The sequence below is a fragment of the Dermochelys coriacea genome, chromosome 2, assembly GCF_009764565.3.
Source record: "Dermochelys coriacea isolate rDerCor1 chromosome 2, rDerCor1.pri.v4, whole genome shotgun sequence".
In the NCBI taxonomy this organism is placed as follows: domain Eukaryota; kingdom Metazoa; phylum Chordata; order Testudines; family Dermochelyidae; genus Dermochelys; species Dermochelys coriacea.
In genome coordinates, this window is record NC_050069.1 from 10,901,214 (window position 1) to 10,927,760 (window position 26,547).

Sequence of the window (26,547 nt, forward strand, 5' to 3'; positions counted from 1 at the left end):
ACCGGTTTCAGAGTAGCAGCAGTGTTAGTCTGTATCCGCAAAAAGAAAAGGAGTACTTGTGGCACCTTAGAGACTAACAAATTTATCTGAGCATAAGCTTTCATGAGCTACAGCTCACTTCATCGGATACATGCAGTGGAAAATACAGTGGGGAGATTTATATACACAGAGAATATGAAACACAGGGTGTTACTATATACACTGTAACAAGAGTGATGAGGTAAGATGAGCTATTACCAGCAGGAGAGCGGGGGAGAGGGGGAACCTTTTGTAGTGATAATCAAGGTGGTCCATTTCCAGCAGTTGACAAGAACATGTGAGGAACGATGGGTGGGGGGGGGGGCGAAACATGGGGAAATAATTTTACTTTGTGTAACAACATATCCACTCCCAGTCTTTATTCAAGCCGAAGTTAATTGTATCCAGTTCACAAATTAATTCAGTTCATCAGTCTCTGGTTGGAGTCTGTTTTTGAAGGTTTTTGTTGAAGAATTGCCAGTTTTAGGTCTGTAATAGAGTGACCATGGATTTGGATTTTTTGACCATGGGATGGTGTTCCAAGAAGGAGGAATGCTAGGCAGAGACGGGCTCCACCTAACGAAGCAAGGGAAGAGCATGTTTGGAAGCAGGCTGGCTAACCTAGTGAGGAGGGCTTTAAACTAGGTTCACAGGGGGAAGGAGACCAAAGTCTTGAGGTAAGTGGGGATGTGGGATACCGGGAGGAAGTACGAGCAGGAGAATGCGTAAGGGGAGGGCTACTGCCTCATACTAAGAAAGCAGGACAAACAGCAAGTTACCTGAAGTGCCTATACACAAATGCAAGAAGCCTGGTACACAAGCAGGGAGAACTGGAAGTCCTAGCACAGTCAAGGAATAACAGAGACTTGGGATAACTCACATGACTGGAGTACTGTCATGGATGGATATATACTGTTCAGGAAGGACAGACAGGGCAGAAAAGGTGGGGGAGTTTCATTGTATGTAAGAGAGCAGAATGACTGCTCAGAGCTCCGGTATGAAACTGCAGAAAAACCTGAGTGTCTCTGGGTTAAGTTTCGAAGCATGAGGAACCAGGGTGATGTCATGGTGGGAGTCTGCTATAGACTACTGGATCAGGGGGATGAGGTGGATGAAGCTTTCTTTTGGCAACTAACAGAAGTTACTAGATCGCAGACCCTGGTTCTCATGGGAGACTTCAATCACCCTGATACCTGCTGGGAGAGCAATACAGCAGTGCACAGACAATCCATGGAGTTTTTGGAAAGTGTAGGGGACAATTTCCTGGTGCAAGTGCTGGAGGAACCAACTAGGGCAGAGCTCATCTTGATCTACTGCTCACAAACCGGGAAGAATTAGTAGGATAAACAAAAGTGGATGGGAACCTGGGAGGCAGTGACCATGAGATGGTCAAGTTCAGGATCCTGACACAGGGAAGAAAGGAGAGCAGCAGAATATGGACCCTGGACTTGAGAAAAGCAGATTTTGACTCCCTCAGGGAACTGATGGGCAGGAACCCTTGGGAGAATAACATGAGGGGGAAAGGAGTCCAGGAGAGCTGGCTGTATTTTAAAGAATCCTTATTGAGGTTACAAGGACAACCATCCCGATGTGTAGAAAGAATAATAAATAGGGCAGGCAACCAGCTTGGCTTAACAGTGAAATCCTTGCTGATCGTAAACACAAAAAAGAATTTTACAAGAAGTGGAAGATTGGACAAATGACCAGGGAAGAGTATAAAAATATTGCTCGGGCATGCAGGAGTGAAATCAGGAAGGCCAAATCACACCTGGAGTTGCAACTAGCAAGAGATGTCAAGAGTAACAAGAAGGGTTTCTTCAGGTATGTTGGCAACAAGAAGAAAGCCAAGGAAAGTGTGGGCCCCTTATTGAATGAGGGAGGCAAGCAAGTGACAGAGGATGTGGAAAAAGTTAATGTACTCAATGCTTTTTTTGCGTCTGTCTTCACGAACAAAGTCTGCTCCCAGACTACTGCACTGGGCAGCACAGCATGGGGAGGAGGTGACTAGCCCTCTGTAAAGAAAGAAGTGGTTCGGGACTATTTAGAAAAGATGGACGAGCACAAGTCCATGGGGCCGGATGCGCTTCATCCAAGAGTGCTAAAGGAGTTTGCGGATGTGATTGCAGAACCATTGGCCATTATCTTTGAAAACTCATGGCAATCGGGAGAGGTCCAGGATGACTGGAAAAGGCTAATGTAGTGCCCATCTTTTAAAAAGGTAAGGAGGAGGATCCTGGGAACTACAAGCCAGTCAGCCTCACCTCAGTCCCTGGAAAAATCATGGAGCAGGTCCTCAAGGAATCAATTTTGAAGCACTAAGAGGAGAAGAAAGTGATCAGGAACAGTCAGCATGGATTCACCAAGGGCAAGTCATGCCTGACTAGATTCATAGATACTAAGGTCAGAAGGGACCATTCTGATCATCTAGTCCAACCTCCTGCACAGCGCAGGCCACAGAATCTTACCCACCCACTCCTACGAAAAACCTCACCTATGTCTGAGCTATTGAAGTCCTCAAATCGTGGTTTAAAGACTTCAAGGAGCAGAGAAGCCTCCCTCAAGTGACCCGTGCACCATGCTACAGAGGAAAGCGAAAAACCTCCAGGGCCTCTCCAATCTGCCTTGGAGGAAAATTCCTTCCTAATCCCAAATATGGCAATCAGCTAAACCCTGAGCATATGGGCAAGATTCACCAGCCAGATACTACAGAAAATTCTTTCCTGGGTAACTCAGATCCCATCCATCTAATATCCCATCTCAGGGGATTAGGCCTATTTACCCTGAACATTTAAAGATCAATTACTTACCAAAATCCCATTATCCCATCATACCATCTCCTCCATAAACTTATCAAGTAGAATCTTAAAACCAGACAGGTCTTTTGCCCCCACTGCTTCCCTTGGAAGGCTATTCCAAAACTTCACTCCTCTGATGGTTAGAAACCTTGGTCTAATTTCAAGTCTAAACTTCCTGGTGGCCAGTTTATACCCATTTATTCTTGTGTCCACATTGGTGGTGAGTTTAAATAATTCCTCTCCCTCTCCTGTATTTATTCCTCTTGATTATATTTATAGAGAGCAATTATATCTCCCCTCAACCTTCTTTTAGTTAGGCTAAACAAGCCAAGCTCCTTAAGTCTCCTTTCATAAGACAAGTTTTCCATTCCTTGGATCATCCTAGTAGCCCTTCTCTGTACCTGCTCCAGTTTGAATTCATCCTTTTTAAACATGGGAGACCAGAACTGCACACAGTATTCTAGGTGAGGTCTCACCAGTGCCTTGTATAATGTACTAAAATCTCCTTATCCCTACTGGAAATGCCTCTCCTGATGCATCCCAAAACCTCATTAGCTTTTTTTCACAGCCATATCACATTGTCAGCTCATAGTCATCCTATGATCAACCTATACTCCAAGGTCCTTCTCCTCTTCCGTTACTTCTAATTGATGCGTCCCCAACTTATAGCTAAAATTCTTGTTATTAATCCCTAAATGCATAACCTTACACTTCTCACTATTAAATTTCATCCTATTACTATTACTCCTGTTTACAAGATCATACAGATCCTCCTGTATAATATCCCGATCCTTCTCTGAATTAGCAATACCTCCCAGCTTTCTATCATCTGCAAACTTTATTATCACACTCCCACTTTTTGTGCTGAGGTCAGTAATAAAAAGACTAAATAAGATTGGTCGCAAAACCGATCCCTGAGGAACTCCACTGGTTACCTCCCTCCAACCTGACAGTTCGACTTTCAGGAGGACCCGTTGCAGTCTCCCCTTTAACCAATTTCTTATCCACCTTTTGATGTTTATATTGATCCCCATCTTCTCCAATTTAACTAATAATTCCCCATGTGGCACGGTATCAAATGCCTTTCTGAAATCTAGGTAAATTAGATCTACTGCATTTCCTTTACCTAAAAAATCTGTTACTTTCTCAAAGAAGGAGATCAGGTTGGTTTGGCCACGATCTACCTTTTGTAAAACCATGTTGTATTTTGTCCCATTTACCATTGACTTCAATGTCCTTAACTAATTTCTCCTTCAAAATTTTTCCAAGACCTTGCATACTACAGATGTCAAACTAACTGGCCTGTAGTTACCCGGATCACTTTTTTTCCTTTCTTAAAAATAGGAACTATATTAGCAATTCTCCAATCGTTCGGTACTACTCCTGAGTTTACAGATTCATTAAAAATTCTTGCTAATGGGCTTGCAATTTCAGGTGCCAATTCCTTTAATATTCTTGGATGAAGATTATCTGGGCCCCCCAATTTAGTCCCATTAAGCTGTTTCAGTTTCACTTCTACCTCAGATATGGTAATATCTTCCTCCATATCCTCATTCCCATTTGTCATGCTACGATTATCCGTAACATCCTCTTGAGCCTTATTAAAGACAGAGGCAAAATATTTGTTTAGATATTGGGCCATGCCTAGATTATCTTTAACCTCCACTCCATCCTCAGTGTTTAGCGGCCCCACTTCTTCTTTCTTAGTTTTCTTCTTATTCATATGGCTATAGAACCTTTTACTATTGGTTTTAATTCTCTTTGCAAGATCCAACTCTACTCGACTTTTAGCCCGTCTCACTTTATCCCTACATGTTCTGACCTCAATAAGGTAGCTTTCCTTGCTGATCCCTCCCATCTTCCACTTCCTGTATGCTTTCTGCTTCTTCTTAATTACCTCTCTAAGATGTTTGCTCATCCAGCTTGGTCTACAACTCCTTCCTATGAATTTTTTCCCCTTTCTTGGGATACAGGCTTCAGATAGCTTCTGCACCTTTGATTTAAAGTAATCTCAGGCCTCCTCTACCTAATCTAATTGCCTTCTATGACTAGATAACTGGCTCTGTGGATGAGGGTTAAGTAGTGGACGTGTTGTTCCTTGACTTTAGCAAAGCTTTTGACACGGTCTCCCACAGTATTCTTGCTAGCAAGTTAAAGAAGTATGGGTTGGATGAATGGACGATAAGGTGGATAGAAAGCTGGCTAGATTGTTGGGCTCAATGGTAGTGATCAATGGCTCCATGTGTAGTTGGCAGCCGGTATCAAGTGGAGTGCCCCAAGGGTTGGTGCTGGGGCTAGTTTTGTTCAATATTTTCATTAATGATCTGGAGGATGGTGTGTATTGCACCCTCAGCAAGTTTGCAGATGACGCTAAACTGGGAGGAGAGGTAGATATGCTGGAGGGTAGGGATAGGATACAGAGGGTCCTAGACAAATTAGAGGATTGCGCCAAAAGACATCTGATGAGGTTCAACAAGGAAAAGTGCAGAATCCTACATTTAGGACCGAAGAATCCCATGCACCGCTACAGACTAGGGACCGAATGGCTCGGCAGCAGTCCTGCAGAAAAGGACCTAGGGGTTACAGTGGACGAGAAGCTGGATGTGAGTCAACAGTTGTTGTTGCCAAGAAGGCCAATGGCATTTTGGGATTTATAAGTAGGGGTATTGCTAGCAGATCGAGGGACATGATCATTCCCCTCTATTCGACCTTGGTGAGGCCTCATCTGGAGTACTGTGTCCAGTTTTGGGCCCCACACTACAAGAAGGATGTGGAAAAATTGGAAAGAGTCCAGCGGAGTGCAACAAAAATGATTAGGGGACTGAAACACATGACTTATGAGGAGATGCTGAGGGAACTGGGATTGTTTACTCTGCGGAAGAGAAAAATGTACCAAATCATCCCAGCCAGGGATTTGTCAGTTCTTGCTTTTCATCATCTGGACCCATGCAAAAGAAGCTCTTGAGGAATTCCACCATGATTTCAACAATTTCCATCCCAGCACCAACCTCAGCCTGGGCCAGTCCACACAAGAGATCCACTTCCTGGACAGTACGGTTCTAAGAAGCGATGGTCACATGAACACCACCCTATACCGGCAACCTACTGACTACTATGCTTACCTACATGCCTCCATCTTTCATCCACACCACACCATACATTCCATTTTCTACAGCCAAGCTCTAAGATACAACCGCATTTGCTCCAACCCCTCAGACAGAGACAAACACCTACAAGATCTCTATCAAGCGTTCTTACAACTACAATACCCACCTGCTAAAGTGAAGAAACTGACTGACAGAGCCAGAAGAGCGTCCAGAAGTTACCTATTACAGGACAGGCCCAACAAAGAAAATAACAGAACGCCACTAGCCATCACCTTCAGCCCCCAACTAAAACCTCTCCAATGCATCATCAAGGATCTACAACCTATCCTGAAGGATGACCCATCGCTCTCAGAGATCTTGGGAGACAGGCCAGTCTTTGCTTACAGACAGCCCCCCAACCTGAAGCAAATACTCACCAGCAACCACACACCACACAACAGAACCACTAACCCTGGTACCTATCCTTGCAACAAAGCCCATTGCCGTCTGTGTCCACATATCTATTCAGGGGACACCATCATCGGGCCTAATCACATCAGCCACAATATCAGAGGCTCGTTCACCTGCACAATGTGATATATGCCATCATGTGCCAGCAATACCCCTGTGCCATGTACACTGGCCAAACTGGACAGTCTCTGTGCACAAGAATAAATGGACACAAATCAGACGTCAAGAATTTATAACATTCAAAAACCAGTCAAGAACACTTCAATCTTTTTGGTCACTCGATTACAGACCTAAAAGTGGCCATTCTTGAACAAAAAAAACTTGAAAAACAGATTCCAATGAGAGACTGCTGAATTGGAATTAATTTTCAAACTGGATACAGTTAACTTAGGTTTGAATAAAGACTGGGAGTGGATGTGTCGTTACACAAAGTAAAACTATTTCTCCATGTTTATTCCCCTCCACTGTTCCTTACACGTTCTTGTCAACTGCTGGAAATGGTCCACCTTGATTGTAAGAACGCTTGATTATCACTGCAAAAGGTTCTTCCCCCCTGCCCTCCCCCCTGCTCTCCTGCTGGTAATAGCTCATCTTACCAGATCACTCTTGTTAGAATGGGCAGGGTGGTAAAGGGATCTTTAATCTAGCAAAGAGTCATAATAAGAACCAGTGGATGGAGCTTTGTACTTCCTTCTTTGTACAGAGCCTCAGAAAATAGGCTATATTTATTTATATATAGCATTTTCATTTTCACTTTCACCTAGCTAACTTGAGTTTTAAATGGAGAAAGTGTGACCGTTACAAATAAGGTACATGAGTTTATTAGTAGCAAAATTTTTGTTGACATTTCTTTTGATTGCTGTACAAATATACACTAGTATACACGGCTACTAGTAAAATATAAAGTTGAGAATGTGACTTCTTATTCAGTTTTGAGATGAGTACTACAATACACAACTTAAGTTTCCATTTTGCATTTGCATTACTTTATAAATGATTATATGTTGCAATTCCCATTTTTCATGCATCCCATTATCAGTAATCTTTAGAAAACATCAAGCCATTATTTCATGCTCCCTATTAAAATAGACATGAAAAGGGATTCCTCAGGCAAAGAAGTTGTGTTACAGGAGTTAACCAGTTGATTGCCGTTTTTCATTATAATTGCAAGGGAAGAAGTCCCATCTTTTGCATCTCTCATTTAATTTAATTTAATTTAATTTAATTTGATAAGCACTAGTGTAATCTTAAATTTGGGGGACGCTTTTTATAACTTCTTTTGTGCCTTTTCATGTCATCCTCCTTTCTTGTGGATTTAATTGAATTCTAATGTAACAATTTAGCTAAATAGAGAATTTCATCCAAAGCCCACTGAAGTCAATGGCAGGCTTTCTGTTGCCTTTAGTCAGCATTGGATCAGGACCAAAATCATGACTGCATCTTTTCTTTAACTCTTTCTGCAATAGAGAGAGAGGTTATGTTGCTGTTTCATTACCTGATTTGTTTTCCTTTTCATTTGATAATGTATTGGGAGTATTTTAGTTCAAGGCAGTCTTTTTACTTATTACTTAGAACTTGAAAACAGAACAAAATAAGAAATTCTGATCCTTTTATTTTTCTAGATGGAATAAGTATTAGTGGACTTCCGCTTTCCAGTCCTTTTCGACAGATTGTCAAACCACGAGTAGAGAGCAAACCTATCAACCCGACTGAAAGCAACAAAGTTGGTGACTTCAGTCATGTAAAGGTAAGGTAGTGGTATTGAAGTAGATGAAGAGTTGAGCCTTCAGTTCACTGCCTTCTATTGTTTTGTAGTAAAGATATGGAAGAGGAGTTCTAGAGGCAAATATTTTCTTTACATAGTTGTTAAGATGTATTATTTGAACTATAGTCTTAGACGGGGTGAAAGTAAGTCTAGGAACTTACTGGTACGGGGTTAGGCTGGGGCCGGCTCTGGCCCCCGGAAGGGGCGGGGCCTCAGGAGGAAGGGGCGGGGCTGGGGGTCAGAGCTAGCCCTGGCCCACCCTATACCGGCAAGTGCCTCCTTCCCCCTCCCCAGGGTAACAGCGGCAGCCGGGGGCTCTTGCAGCAGTTTAAAGGGCCAGTGTAGCGGCAGCCAGAGCCCTGGGCCCTTCAAATCATCCCCGGAGCCCTGCTGCCTCTTCCCCAGGGCTCTAGTAGCAGGGCTCTGGGGACGTAGCTCCGGCCGCCACTACTGCTCCGGGCCCTTTAAATTGTCCCCGGAGCCTGCCGGAGCCCTGGGGAAGTGGCAGCGGGGCTCTGGGGACGATTTAAAGAGCTGAGAGCTCGGCCGCTACTACTGCCCCGTGCCCTTTAAATCGCCGCCCCATCCCTGCTACCCCAGGGTTCTGGCAGCGGGGCTCTGGCAGCAATTTAAAGAGCCTTGCACTCCAGCTGCTGCTGGGAGCTGCAGGCCCTTCAAATTGGACCTGGAGAAGCTGATCCACCCCGGTACGGTGCACCGGCTCTTGCCGGTACACCGTACCGGGGTGTACCGGCTTACTTTCGCCTCTGGTCTTAGATTTTGTGTTCTATATTTTAAAAATTCTACAATGAAACTGAAGTTGAGGCTATCTGCACAGAACTTCAAGGGACATTATCAAGTAGAGAAAACACATGAGGTGGTTTATTTCCCCCCCTTATTAGTCTTTTTTAGTTGAGACCTGTGATGTGGAGAGGATGTAAAGAGCTTGTATTAGTTAGTTCATCTTGATAAAATGTACTTAAGTCAGGAGAGTGGAATGCTTCAGAAATGGGGTCTTATTTTATAGACACCTATGAGGGTGTGAAGCTTGCTATTGCTGATATGTAAATAATAAGATGATGGAATAATCGGGAGACAGCTTAGTGAATGTCAGTTTTAAAATTAGGAAAACTTAGTGGTATGAGTCAGCGTTTAAGTGGGTAGAAACTACACTATTTGTGCTTACTTTAAGGGGTTCTGCCCTGGAATAAGCAACTGTAATGAGTAAAGATAGTCTATACGCTGTCGAAGCCTTATACTACTGGACTGATGCCTTCAGGCAGTGAAATAATATGTGAACAGTATTCTTACTCATCAGGTTTTGCAGAAGATATTGCTTCCAGTTTTAAAAAATTGTAATTGAGATGTCAAAGGTGGGACAATTTCTATATCAAATCCTTTATTCTTTATATTCGTTCTTCTGCATTTTAAAGTAAATTTAGGATGTCACTCTGGACCAGTGGTGGCTATGGCCTAGGGGCTGCATCTGGCCCTTCAGACATTTTAATTTGGCCCTCTAGCTCCTGTCAGAGAGTAGGGTTGGGGGCTTGCTCCACATGGGTCCTGGGAGCAGTGGCATGTCCCCCCTCTGGCTCCTATACATAGGGACAGCCAGGTGGCTCTGCATGCTGCCCCCGCCACAAACACTGCCCCCAACACCGCCCCCGCAGCTCCCATTGGTCAGAAAATGGGGCCAATGTGAGCTGCAGGGTTGGTGCCTGCAGACGGGGCAGTGCACAGAACCACCTGGCCGCGCCTCCATGTAGGAGCCGGAGTGGGGACATGCCACTACTTCCGGGAGCTGCTCAAGGTAAGTGCTGCCCAGAGCCTGCCCCCCTGCCCCCCTCCCGCACCCCAACCCCCTGCCCTAGCCTGGAGTCCCCTCCTGCACCCTGAACTCCTAATCCTTGGCCCCACCCCAGAGCCTGTACCCCCAGCCGGAGCCCTCACTCCCTCCTGTACCCCAACCCCCAATTTTGTGAGCATTCATAGCCCACCATACAATTTCCATACCAAGATGTAACCCTCGGACCAAAAAGTTTGCCCACCCCTGGTCTGGACCATTACTCTAAAGTTATTTTCTGTTTTTCTGGCTCTGTGAATGTTCTCCTATGTATTTTCCCTGTCGTAAAATTACACGGACAAAACTAAATTAAAATGTGAAACCTGATAGATTTCTTATCGTCATGATTCTCACTTAGGTATTGGTTTTAGCTTTGTAGATTTACTCAGTTTGAATGAAATAGCATTATTTTTTAAGTTTAAATTTGCATTTGAAAAGTTAAAAATTACATTAAAGTTAATTGTTAAATGGTCTTTCTTCTCAGTCTTTTGATGAAGATTGAATATAATGTTAGTTCAGTATCTGATGCATCTTCTGCCTGGGATCTACATCCTGCACTAGACCATAACATCAGAAATTATCACAGTAGTTATTTTATATACTTGAAAATATTTTGCTCAGCATGCCTATAATTTTATAAACAAATCTTGGACTCTACAGTTCTCTCTCAAAAGCTTACTTTATATCTGAATTTACTCTCTTCCTATGGCAGAGCTATTTACAAGTCCGTTCAATCAATAATCAGATGAAGATGTTTGAAAAGATGATTCTTTCGGACTATTAATATCACTAATGCACTTGGATTTATTTCTGCATGTTAACAGAGTAGTTAGTGTAGTTAAGTATTGTTAGTGACAGTGTGAGGGATTATAAAATATTCCTGCCATCTTTCAGTTTATTTTATGAGATTGCAAGTCTGATTTTGAGCAGTAAGTGATTTTCCAAATGCTCATCCCTGCAAATTACCAGCATGATTGTGCAAACATTTGGGAGTTAAACCAGTCAGATGTTCAGCAATTGTGTAATTAACATAGAGTTGTATGGGAACCCAGAAAGTCCATCCTATAGAAGCAAAATTTCTCACAGACAGTAAATGTTTGAAAAATTCCATTTTGGAAGTCTTGAAATGAAAATTTCTTAACATTTCTGCTAGCTTCCCAGCCTACTTTCCTTCAGAGCCAGGTAGCCCAGTGAATTGGCCAGTAGGGAAGTCCTGGCTCCATAGAAGACCATCAGGTAAGCAGCTGAGGATCTGAGTATTGCTGGGGGCTGTGGCACATTGGACTACGGACTTCCTAGGAGCCTGGGAAGACGGGTATGTGGGCAGGCAACATGGCTGAAAACCAGACAGGTTTCCTTCAAAAGATTTGTTGAAATGACATGTTCCCATGGACTATTTCAGTGGCAACAAATTGGCATCATATATTGAGATTTAGGACTTAACATGCATTTTAGAGATTTTTGTAGGGTAGATTTAGTCCGCAACACACCAGTTTTTAGCATGTACAATTAATGGATAAAAGATATTAAGATTAAAACGGAAAGGTCGTCAGTATTAAAAGTATCTAACAGGACAAAGCTCTTTGCAGTGAACCTGCAAGAGTTAATTTAAAAAGTTCAACCCAGTCAGACTTTTTACTTGAAGGGGGAATTCCTGGGAAAACAAATAAACTTTACAGTCTGTGTTAAGGTCTGTTAACATAGGCCAATGTCGACTATGGATGAGATAAATCCATAGCCCAGGTACTCTTCCTACTCCTAGGTAAAGGACATGGATAGTCTTTATGGTACCTATGACCCAAAATATCTAGATCTCTGTAAATTAAAATCAGTCCTCTAATTTGCTCCCCAGAAACAAATTAATAGCCTTTGCAGTCTGCAGAATGTAGGTTTATTGTCAGTGGCAGGGACCATGGAGGACTCATCTGGGTTTTGCGAACTGGCTGCAACTTGATTAATTCTATAACAATGATGATTTCTCAAGGTAATGTATTCTGGTATCAGTTTAAAAAAAAAGGGGGGGCGAGGGGAAGTAGCGGGAGAAGGGAAGGCTCTTACCAGCTGCCTTCCCTTTTTTGGATGCTCAAACCATAGTGTCACAGCCCCAGAGCTTAGCAGCCTATTTAAAACTAAGGACCTGTCAGAGCCTGAGTTATAAATGGCCCACCTTGATGATCACTACAAAAGGTTTTTTTTTCCTCTCTTGCTGGTAATAGCTCACCTTACCTGATCAATCTCGTTACAGTGTGTATGATAACACCCATTGTTTCATGTTCTGTGTGTATATAAAATCTCCCCACTGTATTTTAAACTGCATGCATCCGATGAAGTGAGCTGTAGCTCATGAAAGCTTTCGCTCTAATAAATTTGTTAGTCTCTAAGGTGCCACAAGTACTCCTTTTCTTTTTGCAGATACAGACTAACACAGCTGCTACTCTGAAACCTCCCAAGACTTGTAACCTAGTCCATCTGCCTTGCTTGCCATTATCAGCTGTCATGTGCTCCAGCCAGCCAACCCATGGAAAAATCCATGGCTGGCAGGGCTAAGGACAATAAGGAGTATAAGTGCATTGGGAGTAAAAGAAATCCTAGAAATGGTATAGGTCTATTTCTAGTCTGAGAGGGTAAAATTGTTGTTGATGCAAAAAAGGCAGGAGTGTTTGTTAAATGTTTTTGTTCTGTATTTGGAAAGAAGGATGATGTGCTTGTATCACATGTGGGTTATGAAGTACTTTCCAGTCCATTAGTAACTGAGGAGGATTTTCAACATCATTTACTAAGAATGAATATTTTTGAAATCAGCAGGCCTTGATAACTTGCACCCGAGAGTCCCATGGGTTGAGGAGATCGCCTGTCCTCTGATAATTTTTAATAAATTTTGGAACACTTGGGAAAGTCAAAGACTGAAAGAGTGTTAATATTCTACAGATATTGTAAAAGAGCAAGTAGGATCACCCAGGTAAGTATCGGCTGGTTACACAGACATCAGTTGAAGACAAAATAATGTAAAAGCTGATATGGGATTCAACTAATGATTAATAAAATGATAGGAATACAATTAATGTTTATCAGTATGGTTTTATGGAAAATTGGTTTTGTAAAACAAGCCTGACTTCATTCTTTGAGAATACAAAATTACAAGATAATGGTGACTGTGTAGATGCAATATACGGTATTTAACTTTTGTAAGGCATTTGAGCTATTTACTGTATGATGTTGTGATTAAAAAATTAGCACCATGCAATATCAATAGATCACACGTGGATTAAGAACTAGCTGACAGCTCTCAAACTATTTAACAATGGGAAATAATTGAGTGGGGGGAAGGGTGGGGGGGATTCCTCAAGGATTGTGCTAGGCCTGATGCTATTCAATGTTTTTCATCAGTGATCTGAAAGTAAATATAAAATCACTGTTGATAAAATATGCAGATTAGACAAAGATTGGTGGAGTGGCAAATAATGATGAGAAAAGATCAGTCGGACCAGAGCAGTGTGGATCACTTGGTAATCTGGTTGTAATGCCTGATGGCTGAGGCGTGCTAGGCAGCAGTCCAGAGCACGAGTGAAGTGTATGCAAGTGGTCGAGTAGTAGGCAGGTCAATCTGTGTTAGAGGCTGTCTGAGACAGCGTTCGGATTCTTGCAGGGGTAAGTGGTCAGAACATCCAATCCAATGGGCCAGAGCAGTCAATCCAGGTATCAGTGGGTTGGTAAGGTAACGTCAGACAAGAGAGCAAGATGTAGGATCAGACAAGGTAGCAGAGCAGCTAGGTAAGATCAGGTAGAGCAGCAAGTTTGGGTTGTCTAGGCAGCAACCAGGAGACAATGGTCTGTTGCTCAGACAGCCTCCTCTTCCTGTTGGGATCTTTATATAGTCCAGGTGCCCACTGAGAGTGGTGCCTGTCCATCCAATCAGAGGCCTGAGAGTGGCTACTGTAGGTGTTGAGCACTAAGGTTGTTGGTCAGGGGCAGTTGTTCAGTGTATTGCCATGGCATAGCTGCTGAGGATGCCTCCTTAAATACCTGTTAGGCCTAGGTTCAATTACAACACAGAATACAAAGTGCACAGTGCTCACTTTATATTATTTTTTTATTACAAATATTTGCCCTGTAAAAAAGATAAACAAAAGAAATAGTACTTTTCAATTCGTCTCATACAAGTACTGTAGTGCAATCTCTTTATTGTGGAAGTTCAACTTACAAATGTAGAAATTTTTTTTTACATAACTGCACTCAAAAACAAACAAAGGAAAACTCTAGAGCTTACAAGTCCAGTCAGTCCTATTTCTTGTATAGCCGATCTCTAAGACAACCAAGTTCATTTACATTTATTGGGAGATAATGCTGCCCGCTTATTATTTACAATGTCATCTGGAAGTCAGAATAGGCAGGCTCTGCTTGATAATGATCCAAAGTAGTGTCGACCGATCCACCTTCATTTTCATCATCTGAGTCATATGCCACCAACAGAAGGTTGATTTTTCTTTTTTGATGGTTCGGGTTCTGTAGTTTCTGCATCGGAGTTTTGCCTTTTTAAGACTTCTGACGGCATGTTCCACACCTCGTTCCCCATAGATTTTGAAAGGTACTTCAGGTTCTTAAACCTTGGGTCAAGTACTGTAGATATCTTTAGAAATCTTATATTGGTACCTTCTTTGCGTTTTGTCAGATTTGCAGTGAAAATGTTCTTATATTGAACAACATATGCTGGGTAGTCACCTGAGACTGCCCTAACACGAAATATATGGCAGAATGAGGGTGAAACCATAGAGCAGGTGACATACAATTCTCCCCCCAGAAGTTCAGTTACAAATTTAATTTAATGCATTATTTTTTTTAATGACCATCATCAGCATGCTCTCTGGAATGGCAGGTGAAGCATGAACAGGGCATACAAATGTTTAGCATCTCTGGCACATAAATACCTTGCAACACCAGCTACAACAGTGTCATGCGAATACCTGTTCACACTTTCAGGTGACATTGTAAGTAAAAAGCAGGCAGCATTATATCAGCATTGTCTGAAGAAGTAGGACTGAGTGAACTTGTAGGCTCTAAAATTTTACATTGTTTTGTTTTTGAGTAGTTATGTAAAAATCTATATTTGTAAGTTGCACTTTCACAATACAGATTACACTACGGTATTTGTATGAGGTATACAAAAGAAACAGTATTTCTCAATTCATCTTTTTACAGTGCAAATATTTGTAATAAAAATAATATAAAGTTAGCACTGTATACTTTGTATTATGTTGTAATTGAAGTCAATGTATTTTAAAATGTACTAAAACATCCAAAATATTTATAATAAATTTAAATTGGTAGTCTGTTATTGTTTAACAGTGTGATTAAAACTGATTAATTGTGACTTTTTAAAATCTAGTTAATTTGTTTTGTGTTAATCGTTTGAGTTAAGTACAGTTAATTGACAGCCCTAATTTAAATGATTGTGCATACTTAGAGCCTTTGGGTGGTACAAGATAAAGCAATCCCCAAATGCTGACATACATACTTCCGGTCTTGTAGAGGCTTATAACAGCAAAGATAGAAGAAAAAGTAAGCAGAGATAACCACAAAGCTTGATTGTACTCAGGCTTTCACCATTCCGTTATCCCTGGTGTCCTAACTAGACCTTGTTCTGACCATCTTTTATAACCTTTTTCCTTACATCCAGGATCATATTTGATTTAGGTCTCAGTGCCCTGCCCATGTTTTCCACTGAATGCATCTGATGAAGTGAGCTGTAGCTCACAAAAGCTTATGCTCAAATAAATTTGGTAGTCGCTAAAGTGCCACAAGTACTCCTTTTCTTTCTGCCCATGTTTGTTATTCTGAGGGATGTAATTAAGGTTCCATTTGCTAGTATAAGTTATTTATGTCCTACATTTCCCAATCGTTTAGATACTTAAATGTTGTTACGCAAACTCCCAGATCCACTATAAATCTTGTATTCAGGTTTGTGAGGTATACTCGTTTATCACAAGCTACATATTGCAAACTATTTCTTTCAGAGTAGCAGCCGTGTTAGTCTGTATTTGCAAAAAAAAAAAAAAGGAGTACTTGTGGCACCTTAGAGACTAACAAATTTATTTGAGCATATTATATTGCTCAAATAAATTTGTTAGTCTCTAAGGTGCCACAAGTACTCCTTTTCTTTTTGCAAACTATTTCTAAATCTTATAGCCTTAGGTTATGTAGTTATGCTAACTCCATTGCTAATTAGACTATTAAAACTGTTAATATGCTCATTAGGTCTCAATTTACTGCAAAGCTTGCCTTAGTTTTATATCTCTTGCATTACAGCTCTAATAGCTTCTATTTTAGATGATATTTTAATATGCCTTAGCACGTGCTACGTAATTTAGTTTTGCACCCTCAGATGAAATCCGGGATTACAGTTTAACAACAAGAACCCTTCCATAGCAAGATGATAAACAAGACACTCCACTCACTGAAAGATTCTCATACCATCCTCTGCCTGTTGGGTTTATATATATATATCCCACCTTCCTGGAGAAAATTCTTGAGACTGCAGCAACAGAGATACTGGCCTCCATCACAGCTGTTTGACCACCAACAGTCCTATGAGCCACCAAGACTGCAACAAGGCAGGTGCTTGGCTCCATTAGCATCTTACTTCCAGAGTAATTTGCCTTTTAAAAAGAGATTTTGATGAGTAGCTCAAGAGCCGTCCATTAGTTGTTTTAGTACCCCAGTTTGGCAGTTGCCTAGCGTGTTACGTTCCACAGTGGCAGACTTTAACCGTAGTCAGATGGGTTTTGGATGTTACTTCCACTAGATGTACCACTGAGTTCCAGTCCACCCCACCTTCCAAATCCCCTTTGCCATCCCTCTTCGGGGACCCCTTTCACAGGAGGATTCTTCAACAGGAAGTGGATCCCTTGATCCAGTTAGGAGCTACAGAGCCTGTACATCTTGAATACAGAGGAAGGAGTTTTTACTCCAGGTACTTACTATTATGAAGAAGACAAGGCAGAATTCCCTGGCAGAGAGGCTCAGCAAACATTTCATAGCGAACTCTGAGTGGGAGCTGCACTCTTCAGTATCCAACAAATTATCCATCAGTAGGGCTACCTGCCCTGGGACCTCTGTGTTATCCAAGAAAGAAATGCTGAACTGATTGCTCTCACAATGGTCATGTTCTGGACTATGGAGTGGAGTAGCCTTCTTACTCTCATGGTCAGAATTTTTAATGTTTGTCTTTCCTCCTATTCTTCTCATATCTTAAGTTCTCTGGAAAATGCAGGGCAACAGACCATCATTTTGGGTTCACCATGACCCTGTAAATGACCACTTGCAGGGACATGTATAATTTTTCCCCACACTGTTCTCTCAGAATTGGGGCAAAACTAGCGATCCCAACACAACTCCCCTCTGGCTCACAGCCTGGGTTTTAGTTGGGCAACATACTTAGAGTGAACTTGCTTACAAGAAGTGCAGTCCATCATGATTAATAGTTTAAATGTTCTACATGCAAGTATTACACTGCTTGAACTTGCTCACAAGAAGTGAAATCCATCTTGATTAATAGTGGAAACCTTCTACATGTAAGTATTGCACTATTGCGTGAAAAAGTTTTGCCAGAAAGATCACCTTTTTCTGGAAGAGCCAGAACTTCCCTGTATCTGTAACTACATCCTGTCCCTAAAGAGACTCCATTTTTCAGTCTGCTTTCTCCTATAGAACGCTACTCTGTTTTCACTCACCTCATGACAGTCCAACTCTTTAAAGCCATTATTAAAACTTTCCCTCTGATATCTTGACCTGTGCCTCCCTGGATTCTGAATATAGTACTAGCAGCACTTAGGTAGCTGCCCTTTGAGCCCTTGGCTTCATGTGCCTTCCAATACTAGATACCATTAACTTGGGTTTGAATAGAGACAGGGAGTGGCTGGGTCATTACACATATTGAATCTATTTCCCCATGTTAAGTAGCCTCACACCTTCTTGTCAACTTTCTAAATGGGCCATCTTGATTATCACTACAAAAGTTTTTTTTTTCCTGCTGATAATAGCTCATCTTAATTAATTAGCCTCTTACAGTTGGTATGGCTACTTCCACCTTTTCATGTTCTGTGTGTGTGTGTGTGTGTGTGTGTGTGTGTGTGTGTGTATATGTATATATATATATATATATATATATATATAAAATCTTCTTCTTCTATGTTCCATTCTATGCATCTGATGAAGTGGGCTGTAGCCCACGAAAGCTTATGCTCAAATAAATTTGTTAGTCTCTAAAGTGCCATAAGTACTCCTGTTGTTTTTATCAATGAAGGTGGTTCTTTTTTACAGAGATTACTTCAGCTAGGAGGGCAAGTGAGGTCAGTGCTATTGTGGGAGATACACTGTATACCATCTTTCACTGAGATAAGGTGTCATCCTCTTTGTTTCTAAGGTCCAATCAGACATCTTCTTTGTTTCTAAGGTCCAATCAGACTTCCCTCTGAATCAAACGATTCATCTGCCGTTGTTTTATCTGAAGCCCCACAATGCTAGGGATGACATGATATTATATTATCTGGATGTTCAAGATGGTCTGGATGGTCCTAACTTTTTACTTTGATTGGAACAAAGCTATTACGTAAATCTCCTAAACGCTTTGATTTGCCAGAAGAATGACGGGTGAAACCATCTCAGAGATTCTCAAGATGGATCTTTGGCTGCATCCTCTTCTGCTACTAGCTTTCAGACTCCTCCTCTATATGATATTAAAGTTTACTCAACTAGGGCCCAGGCTACCTCATTTGCATCACTGTCAAACATCCTTTGGTTCAGCACTATGGCAGATTGTTGCCCGAGTTACTTCTTTGGACCATCCTCCGAAATAAGGGTTGCTTGGAAATTACCAACAGTTATTATGCATGGGGACAAGCTGTCAGAGAAGAAAGGAAGATTACTTACCTTTATAGTAAATGGAGTTCTTCAAGATGTGAGGTCCCTATGGGTATTCACTACCAACCTTCCTTCTCCTCCTCTTTGGATCCTTGTGATTCATGGTAATTTAGGAACTGAAGGGATGGGTAGTCTTTGTTGCTACTTTATGCCCTGGGTTTGCAGTACGAGGAGGCATAGACCAAAGAACTCTCCTACTGAAGAATTTCTCATCTGGGCACCTGGAGTTTGTGCACATCCACAGTTAACACCCAAAGGGACCACACGTCTCTAAGAGTTTGTTTCTATGAGGTAAGTAACCCACCTTCCTTAGACATCTAACAAAAAGGAATGCAGGCTGTACTTACAAGATGGGAGACAGTATTGTAGAAAGCAGTGGCTCTGAAAAGGATTTAAGGATTATAGTGGACGAGCATCTGAAAGTGAGCTTCCTGTGTAAAGCTGTGGCAAAAAGGGCCAATGTGATCCTTGGATATACAAATAGTAAAGTAGTGAGTAAGTGTGTGTAGATTTTTACCTTTGTATATGGCAGTGGTGAGACCAATACTGGACTAGCGAGCGGATCGAGGGACGTGATCGTTCCCCTCTATTCGACACTGGTGAGGCCTCATCTGGAGTACTGTGTCCAGTTTTGGGCCCCACACTACAGGAAGGATGTGGATAAATTGGAAAGAGTACAACGAAGGGCAACGAAAATGATTAGGGGTCTAGAGCACATGACTTATGAGGAGAGGCTGAGGGAGCTGGGATTGTTTAGTCTGCAGAAGAGAAGAATGAGGGGGGATTTGATAGCTGCTTTCAACTACCTGAAAGGGGGTTTCAAAGAGGATGGCTCTAGACTGTTCTCAATGGTAGCAGATGACAGAACGAGGAGTAATGGTCTCAAGTTGCAATGGGGGAGGTTTAGATTGGATATTAGGAAAAACTTTTTCACTAAGAGGGTGGTGAAACACTGGAATGCGTTACCTAGGGAGGTGGTAGAATCTCCTTCCTTAGAGGTTTTTAAGGTCAGGCTTGACAAAGCCCTGGCTGGGATGATTTAACTGGGACTTGGTCCTGCTTTGAGCAGGGGGTTGGACTAGATGACCTTCTGGGGTCCCTTCCAACCCTGATATTCTATGATTCTATGATTCTATGACTATGATGTCCAGTTCTGTAGTCCTCATTTTAAAAAGTTAAAAATTGGAGAGTGGCTCTAAAATGATTGATAGGTTAGAGAAAATGCCTGAGATTGAGAGACATAAAGAGCTCAGTCAGTTTAGTTTTATTTAAAAAAAAGACTAATAGGGGACTTGATTACAATGTATGAGTATTTCCATGCAAAACAAATACAGGGTGCTAAAGGGTTCTTTAATCTATTGGAGAAAGCCCTAACAAGAACCAATATGTGGAAGCTGAAGTCAGAGAAAATCTGATTAGAAATTACGCACATATTTTTAATAGTGAGGGCAATGCATCCTTGAAAAAACTACCAAGGGAAGTGGTAAATTTTCCATCTCTCCTTATCTTCAGATCAAGACTTGATGTCTTTAATATGCTTTATCTAAACATAAATCACACTTTAGTAAATGCAAGTTATTGATGTACAGGAAGTCAGATTAGGTAATCTAATGGTCCCTTCTGGCCTTAAACTGTATGAATCTATTACATCTAAGAGTCTATTTTAGGGACTGAATCTACCCAAGGAGAAATCTTCCTATTAGAGGATCTGACCTACTGGCTTACTTGTTGCTTCAGGACAACCAAGGAGGAGTGAATTGCCCTCCAGGTATTTTCCCATAGCCCACACTGTGTGAGAAGGCCAGAGTGCTATTTGGACCAATTTGAGGTATATTTTAAGGTTAACCATGCAGTATTCACGCTAATAATAATGGTTTGATAACTGCTAATGCAAGAAAGAAGTTGGACTTTCTAAGTTTGCAAACAATTAGGAGCAACCTGTCAAAATAATAAATATATTTTGAGTACTCCATGAAAATGTTGTATGCAACTCTAATTATGGTTTGGAAATATTTGTGCTTGTCAGAAATGATAATTCATAGAAATGTAGTTATTTGTTAGCCCTGTATAATGTAGATAAACGAGCCTTCAAAATAATGAGTTTCTGCAAATGAAAATTAATCTACAGCAGTATTTCAAAAGCTGCGTACTTCCATTACCACCTTTGAAATGTACTAATTTGGACATTGCCGAATATGGGTGCTTAAAAACACAAACTGCTTCAATCCTAAAAATTATAAATGAAAGAGAAAGTACTGGAACAGTAAATATTACCAATATTTTACATGCAGTTCCCTGCAGTCGACAGTAATATGTTTCTCTACAAATTTCTATGTTCTAATAAACCAGTCACTGACTTCTTGAAGTGACTGGGTTTTTAATAATATCATAAATTTAGCGTTAAGCATCCTGCAGGCTGAAAGACACAAAGCCAACTTTTAAAGTCATATTAGAAAGGTATGTGAATGGTAATTAGGGCCATTCAAGGTAGATAGGTTAGAACTTTGCAATGCAAACCTATATTGTTAGAAGTGATACAAATTGTGTGTATCTTAGATGCTAGCAATGTACAGACTGTTCCAGTCTGTCACTATAACTATTAATTCAGAGATCAAAAGGGAATATTAACATTTAGATGAATCTTGGGTGAAATAATGTCATTGTTTATATGTCTCCTTAAAGTTTGTGATAGACTGCTTAATGGATAAATTGCCCTATGTTAATTTGTGTAACTAATTACTGGTGGTGCTTAGAAAACAGAAGGTTACATCAAAAGCCTATTGTTTACCCAGGACTGTATAGTCATATGGATGCTAGAAAATTGTGTAAAAGATCCTTGGGTTCCAATCCTTTTTATTTCAGATCTGCTTGAGGTTTCATGCAGGGGAAGCCTAAGCCAAAAGGACTGAGATCCCAGTTTTGACTGGACCACCCTGAAATATAAACATTGGACTATAACCTTTGGACTATTTCTAAAATAATTCTTTGCAACTACAAAGCTCACCATCTCTGTTATGAATCTGAATCTCAAGATTGACTCATGTCTTTATGTATATTGATCTTTTGACCATACTTTTACTTTAATAAACTTCAGTTTAGTTAATAAGAATTGCCTGTAAGCGTGTATTTGGGTAAAATCTGCAATATTCATTAACCTGGGAGGTAATGTGTCTGATCGTTTGGGATTGGTAGAACTTTTTCTTTTTTATATGATGAAATAAGATTTTCAGTAGTCTTCATCATTCTTGACTTCAGTATCTGGGTGGAGGCCTGAGGCTGGGTTACTTTAAGGGAACTGTGTTGGCTTCTTGGCAACCAGGGAGGTAATAAAGAAGCTGTTTTGTGCTGGCTTGATAAATCTAAGTACTGGAATATCCACCAGCTTTGGGGATAGTCTGCCCCATTTTTTGCAGTTCACCGTAATCCCCTGGGTCCCCAGTTACACCTTGGCTTTTAGAATGTTAGGGAAGTGTCATTGTTATCTCTCCATAAATATTTCTATCTCTGATTAATTCTCAGTTTCTTTTAATATTCCATTTTGTAAAACACTTTTCCTTCCTTTAGTAGGGCTCATGTGTTAAAGTACTATAGTAGTTGATATTTTTCTTGAGTCCTTGATATTGACTGTTTATGACAGACATAAGTGAGAAAGGTGACTCTTTATGTAGCAATAATTGAAGTTTAGTGTGACATATTGTCCCTTTAAATGGTTAGGCATTCTGTGGTCATTCTGGCATAGCCTCATTTTTGTGTTAGTTTCAGTTTTGATGCCAGAACAATAAAGCTACCACTACAGCAGACAGCTGTGTTTCTATCAGCTCCCTCAGTCTCTATCCTTTCCTTTGCTGGGTCCAAATATAACATACTGGTGATGCAGATCTTTTGTCCCACAAATGTTTAGTGTTCCCATTTCCTGAACAGGAAGAAAAATTAAGCAAATAATAAAAGGAGGGGAAAAGTTCACCTATCCGCACAAGGTGACAGACTGCTGTTTGTGATGCAAGGGACAGCATGAGTCAGCTAGCAAGAGAGGGAAGGTAAGCAAATAAAGATAGAACAAAGAAGGGTTCTGTAGTTACTGCCAGAGGTATTCAAACAGAGCAGTGAGGGGAAAGCAAGCAACCATCTTGACTGACCGCATACAAGCGGGTAGAGAAACAGTTTTAGCTTTCAGAGTAGCAGCCGTGTTGGTCTGTATTCACAAAAAGCAAGAGTACTTGTGGCACCTTAGAGACTAACAAATTTATTGGAGCATAAGCTTTCGTGAGCTACAGCTCACTTCATCGGATGCACTGAGCGTTCCCAAATAAAGCCATAGGAGTGAGTCTGCAGCATAAGCATACAGTCACCAGAGGGAGATTAAGCACAGATAGTGCACAGTAAGTATAAATAAATACATTGCAGAGACAAGCTGCAAGACCAGGGAAATAAAAATTTCTCGTGGCAGAGAAGAGATGTCTGTGAGGGTTTGACGCTCAATAGGAGAGAAGTGAAATTGCCCCAAAAGTTGTCATGTTGGTGAGTTGGACAAAAATCGTGAATCGTGTGGTGTACCGTGAATGTTTTGAGCAATTTGTAGCTTGCAACAATATTCCAGGTGGATGGAGAGTTTCAACCTTACTGACAGTGATGTGTCAAAAGGCACATGGACTGCTGTGACACCTATTGTCTCCACCTGTGCCTGAAACTGCCATGCATGCTGCAGTTAGTGCAGCAGCACGGATATTTTTCTCTTACCCCATCCATGATAGCAGAACAATATTGGTTCCATCAGGGAAGTGGAGAGTTGGTAGAAAAGTTCATTCCTGCTCTGAGGAAGTTGTCAGATTATTGCAAGTTTGGACAAATATTAAGTGATGCCATTGTGCAATGACCAGATCCAGAAGACGTTATTTACTGTATCAGCATTTACATTCAAGAGGGCTGTTGAAGTAGCTATTGCCATGGAAACTGCAATGAAAGATTTTCTGGAATTTAGTGTGAGCTGAGAAATGCACCTCCTGAATCAGCAAGACAGAGGACCACCGGAATGTAAGAAATTTCTGAGAGGCCATTTCGCACAAACTACACTTGCTGAGACAGGGTGCTGGGAATGCCAAGTCATTTGCAAAATGTGCCAGAAAAAAGGACACATCGCTGTGACCTATCAAACAGTTCAGCAATCAGCAACACAGAATAGCTGTCCATCAAAGAAGATACCTATGAAGACTGAACTTAAGACAGGATGGAAATTGGGAATTTATAATGAAGAGAAGATCTCTAGTGATACTGACTAAGCTCTAACACTGTATATGTTGTTGGAGGCTGGAATTTGCATCTGGGTTACACCCTTGATCGAAGGAGTTCCTACAAGAATGGAGCTTGGTACTGGAGCTGCCATTTCATTGATTTCTGCATCTATCTATCACCAGACTTTGTCAAAATTCTTCAAAAGCATGGAAGTTTCTTCCAGATGATGTATATAGCAGAAAAGTTAGTTCCAAAAGGTATACTCCAGGTAAAAGTAGATGAACGATCAGTTGTTCTACCCTTGTATATGATTGAAGGAATGTATCCACCATTATTTGGCAGAACTGGGCTTGAGAAACTCGTGCTGAATTGGACTGATATCAAGGAGATCATGGAAACACCTTGAAATCTTTAAGAAATACTGGACAGACACAGCAAAGTTTTTGAAAAAGAACTTGGACAGATGAGCAATGTGTCAGTTAAGATCACTTTTGAGTCTGATAGCCAATGAAAATATTGGAAGCCTAAAATTTTGCCTTATATTCTGAAGCTTCTGATGGTGGCTGATTTGGACTGTTTAGTGAACATTGGAGTCTTATCCACGGTTTTACACGGTGAATGGGGTACACCCATTGTACCAATGATCAAGAAGGATGGCTCAGTCTGAATTTGTAGACCCTTAATTCAGTTTTATATGCAGATGAATATCCGCTACCTCGTATTGAAGATTTGTTTGCTATATTTAATGGAGGACAGATTTTCAGTACATTGGATTTGGTCAATGCATACCTAGAAATGGAGATTGATCGGGCATCTTACAAGTGTGTCTCAATCAACACACAAGTTTATTTTATTATAAAAGATTGCCTTTTGGTATCACATTGGCACTTGCCTTGTTCCAGAAAGCCATGGATGAGATCCTGAAGGACTGAACAGAGTTCAATGCTATTTGGAGAACATCCTTGTCACAAGAAAGGATTAAGAGGATCATCTTTGGAATACGGATGCTGTCTTGCAATGTTAGGAAGACCGTTGACTTGAGGATACATTGAGACAGATGAATTTTTCAAACCTTCAGTTGAATACCTTGGATGTGTAATTCATGCCTAGGGCATATGGAAATCACCAGAGAAAGAGAAGGTAGTTTTTGAAGCACCAGAGAACTTATCACAGTTAAATTCATTCTTAGGACTGCTTGACTACTAAGATTATTGTCAGCTTTACATGAACTCTTACAAGCAAAGAAAAAATAGAACTGGACTAAAGAATGTGAGTGTGCATTTAAGGAATGGTGGCCAGGGATTGACAGACATTGAGAGGACGATGGAGTGCTGTACTATGCGTCAGCATATTCAGCAAGAATCTGCCCAGTTCATCTATACCGTTGGTCATGGCCTCAGACTCCTTGGACACACATTCACGTGGACTTTACCAGATCTTGAGAAGATTATATGATTACTGAACAACTTTCTACAGCTATCTGATATGAGATACACATTAAGGGCCCAATTATTTCTTTCCCAACCTCCCCGCACTCACCGGTGGCAGAAGCAGAGAGGTGTATTAGCAAAGTTTTGACCACTACTTTAGCCCAGGCCTTAGGCCCCATACCAGACCTCTGATACAAGGGCTTAGGTTTCAGGCCCTCTTCCTACTACAGCTACTTACTGTAAGAATGAAATAATTGGGCCCTTAATGTGTATCTCATATCAGATAGTTGTAGAAAAGCTGGAAATGTAAAGAAAAATATTTTTAAAAATGTGGCATTTTACAGCACTAATCTGTTCATCTCAGCAACCTGAAAAGTAAAATTCTGAAGCAGGACTGAGATGAAATTTCAGTAATTTAATTCTTTTTCTAATGCTATAGGTTTTTTTTCTTCAGTTTCAAGATCCTTTTGGTGCCTAATATGATACAAAGTTGATCTTACATTTTAACCCAGCCTATGCCAGTTATTAAATTAATAGTCTGGAGTTGCTCCATTTAAGCCCTTGAAGTTCATAACTGCATCTTCAATATTGATCAATTTCAGGCTTTCGATTTTTAATCCTATTGAATCTGTTGTAGCATACCTCTATACTGCAGTAGTTCTTTAGACATTTTTGATATTTTGCTTTGTTTGAACTTCTCTCCTCCTTTGTTCCTTTCTTGCGCCTCATTTTCTTCTCAAACAATAGTTCCTATGTTACAATTCGAGACAACTGCTAACTGACAATTTTGGGAAAAGGTGGTTTTTTTTTTTTTTTTTTTTTTTTTTTTTTCCTTCTAAGAATGCCTTAGCAAAGCTTCTCCTTGTACTAGTGGCACATTTGGTAAACAAGATATTGAAGCAAAGCAGATCCTCCGTAAAAGCAGTAAATAAAGATGGCCTGAATTAAAAAATGATTCACATTGTGTAGAAATAAGCAAATTAACAAAGGATTG

General features: G+C 40.9%; 1 protein-coding gene across 5 annotated transcripts in view; it reads left to right on the forward strand.

Moving 5' to 3' along the window:
- Positions 1–26,547, forward strand: part of TRAPPC9 (trafficking protein particle complex subunit 9) — an 874,505-nt gene that overhangs the window by 190,478 nt on the left and 657,480 nt on the right. For all 5 annotated transcript variants that reach the window (XM_043507302.1, XM_043507301.1, XM_038389963.2 and 2 more), the window contains exon 17: positions 7,993–8,117. In XM_043507302.1, the coding sequence (XP_043363237.1) occupies positions 7,993–8,117 (125 nt within the window). The remainder of the gene's footprint in view (positions 1–7,992; positions 8,118–26,547) is intronic.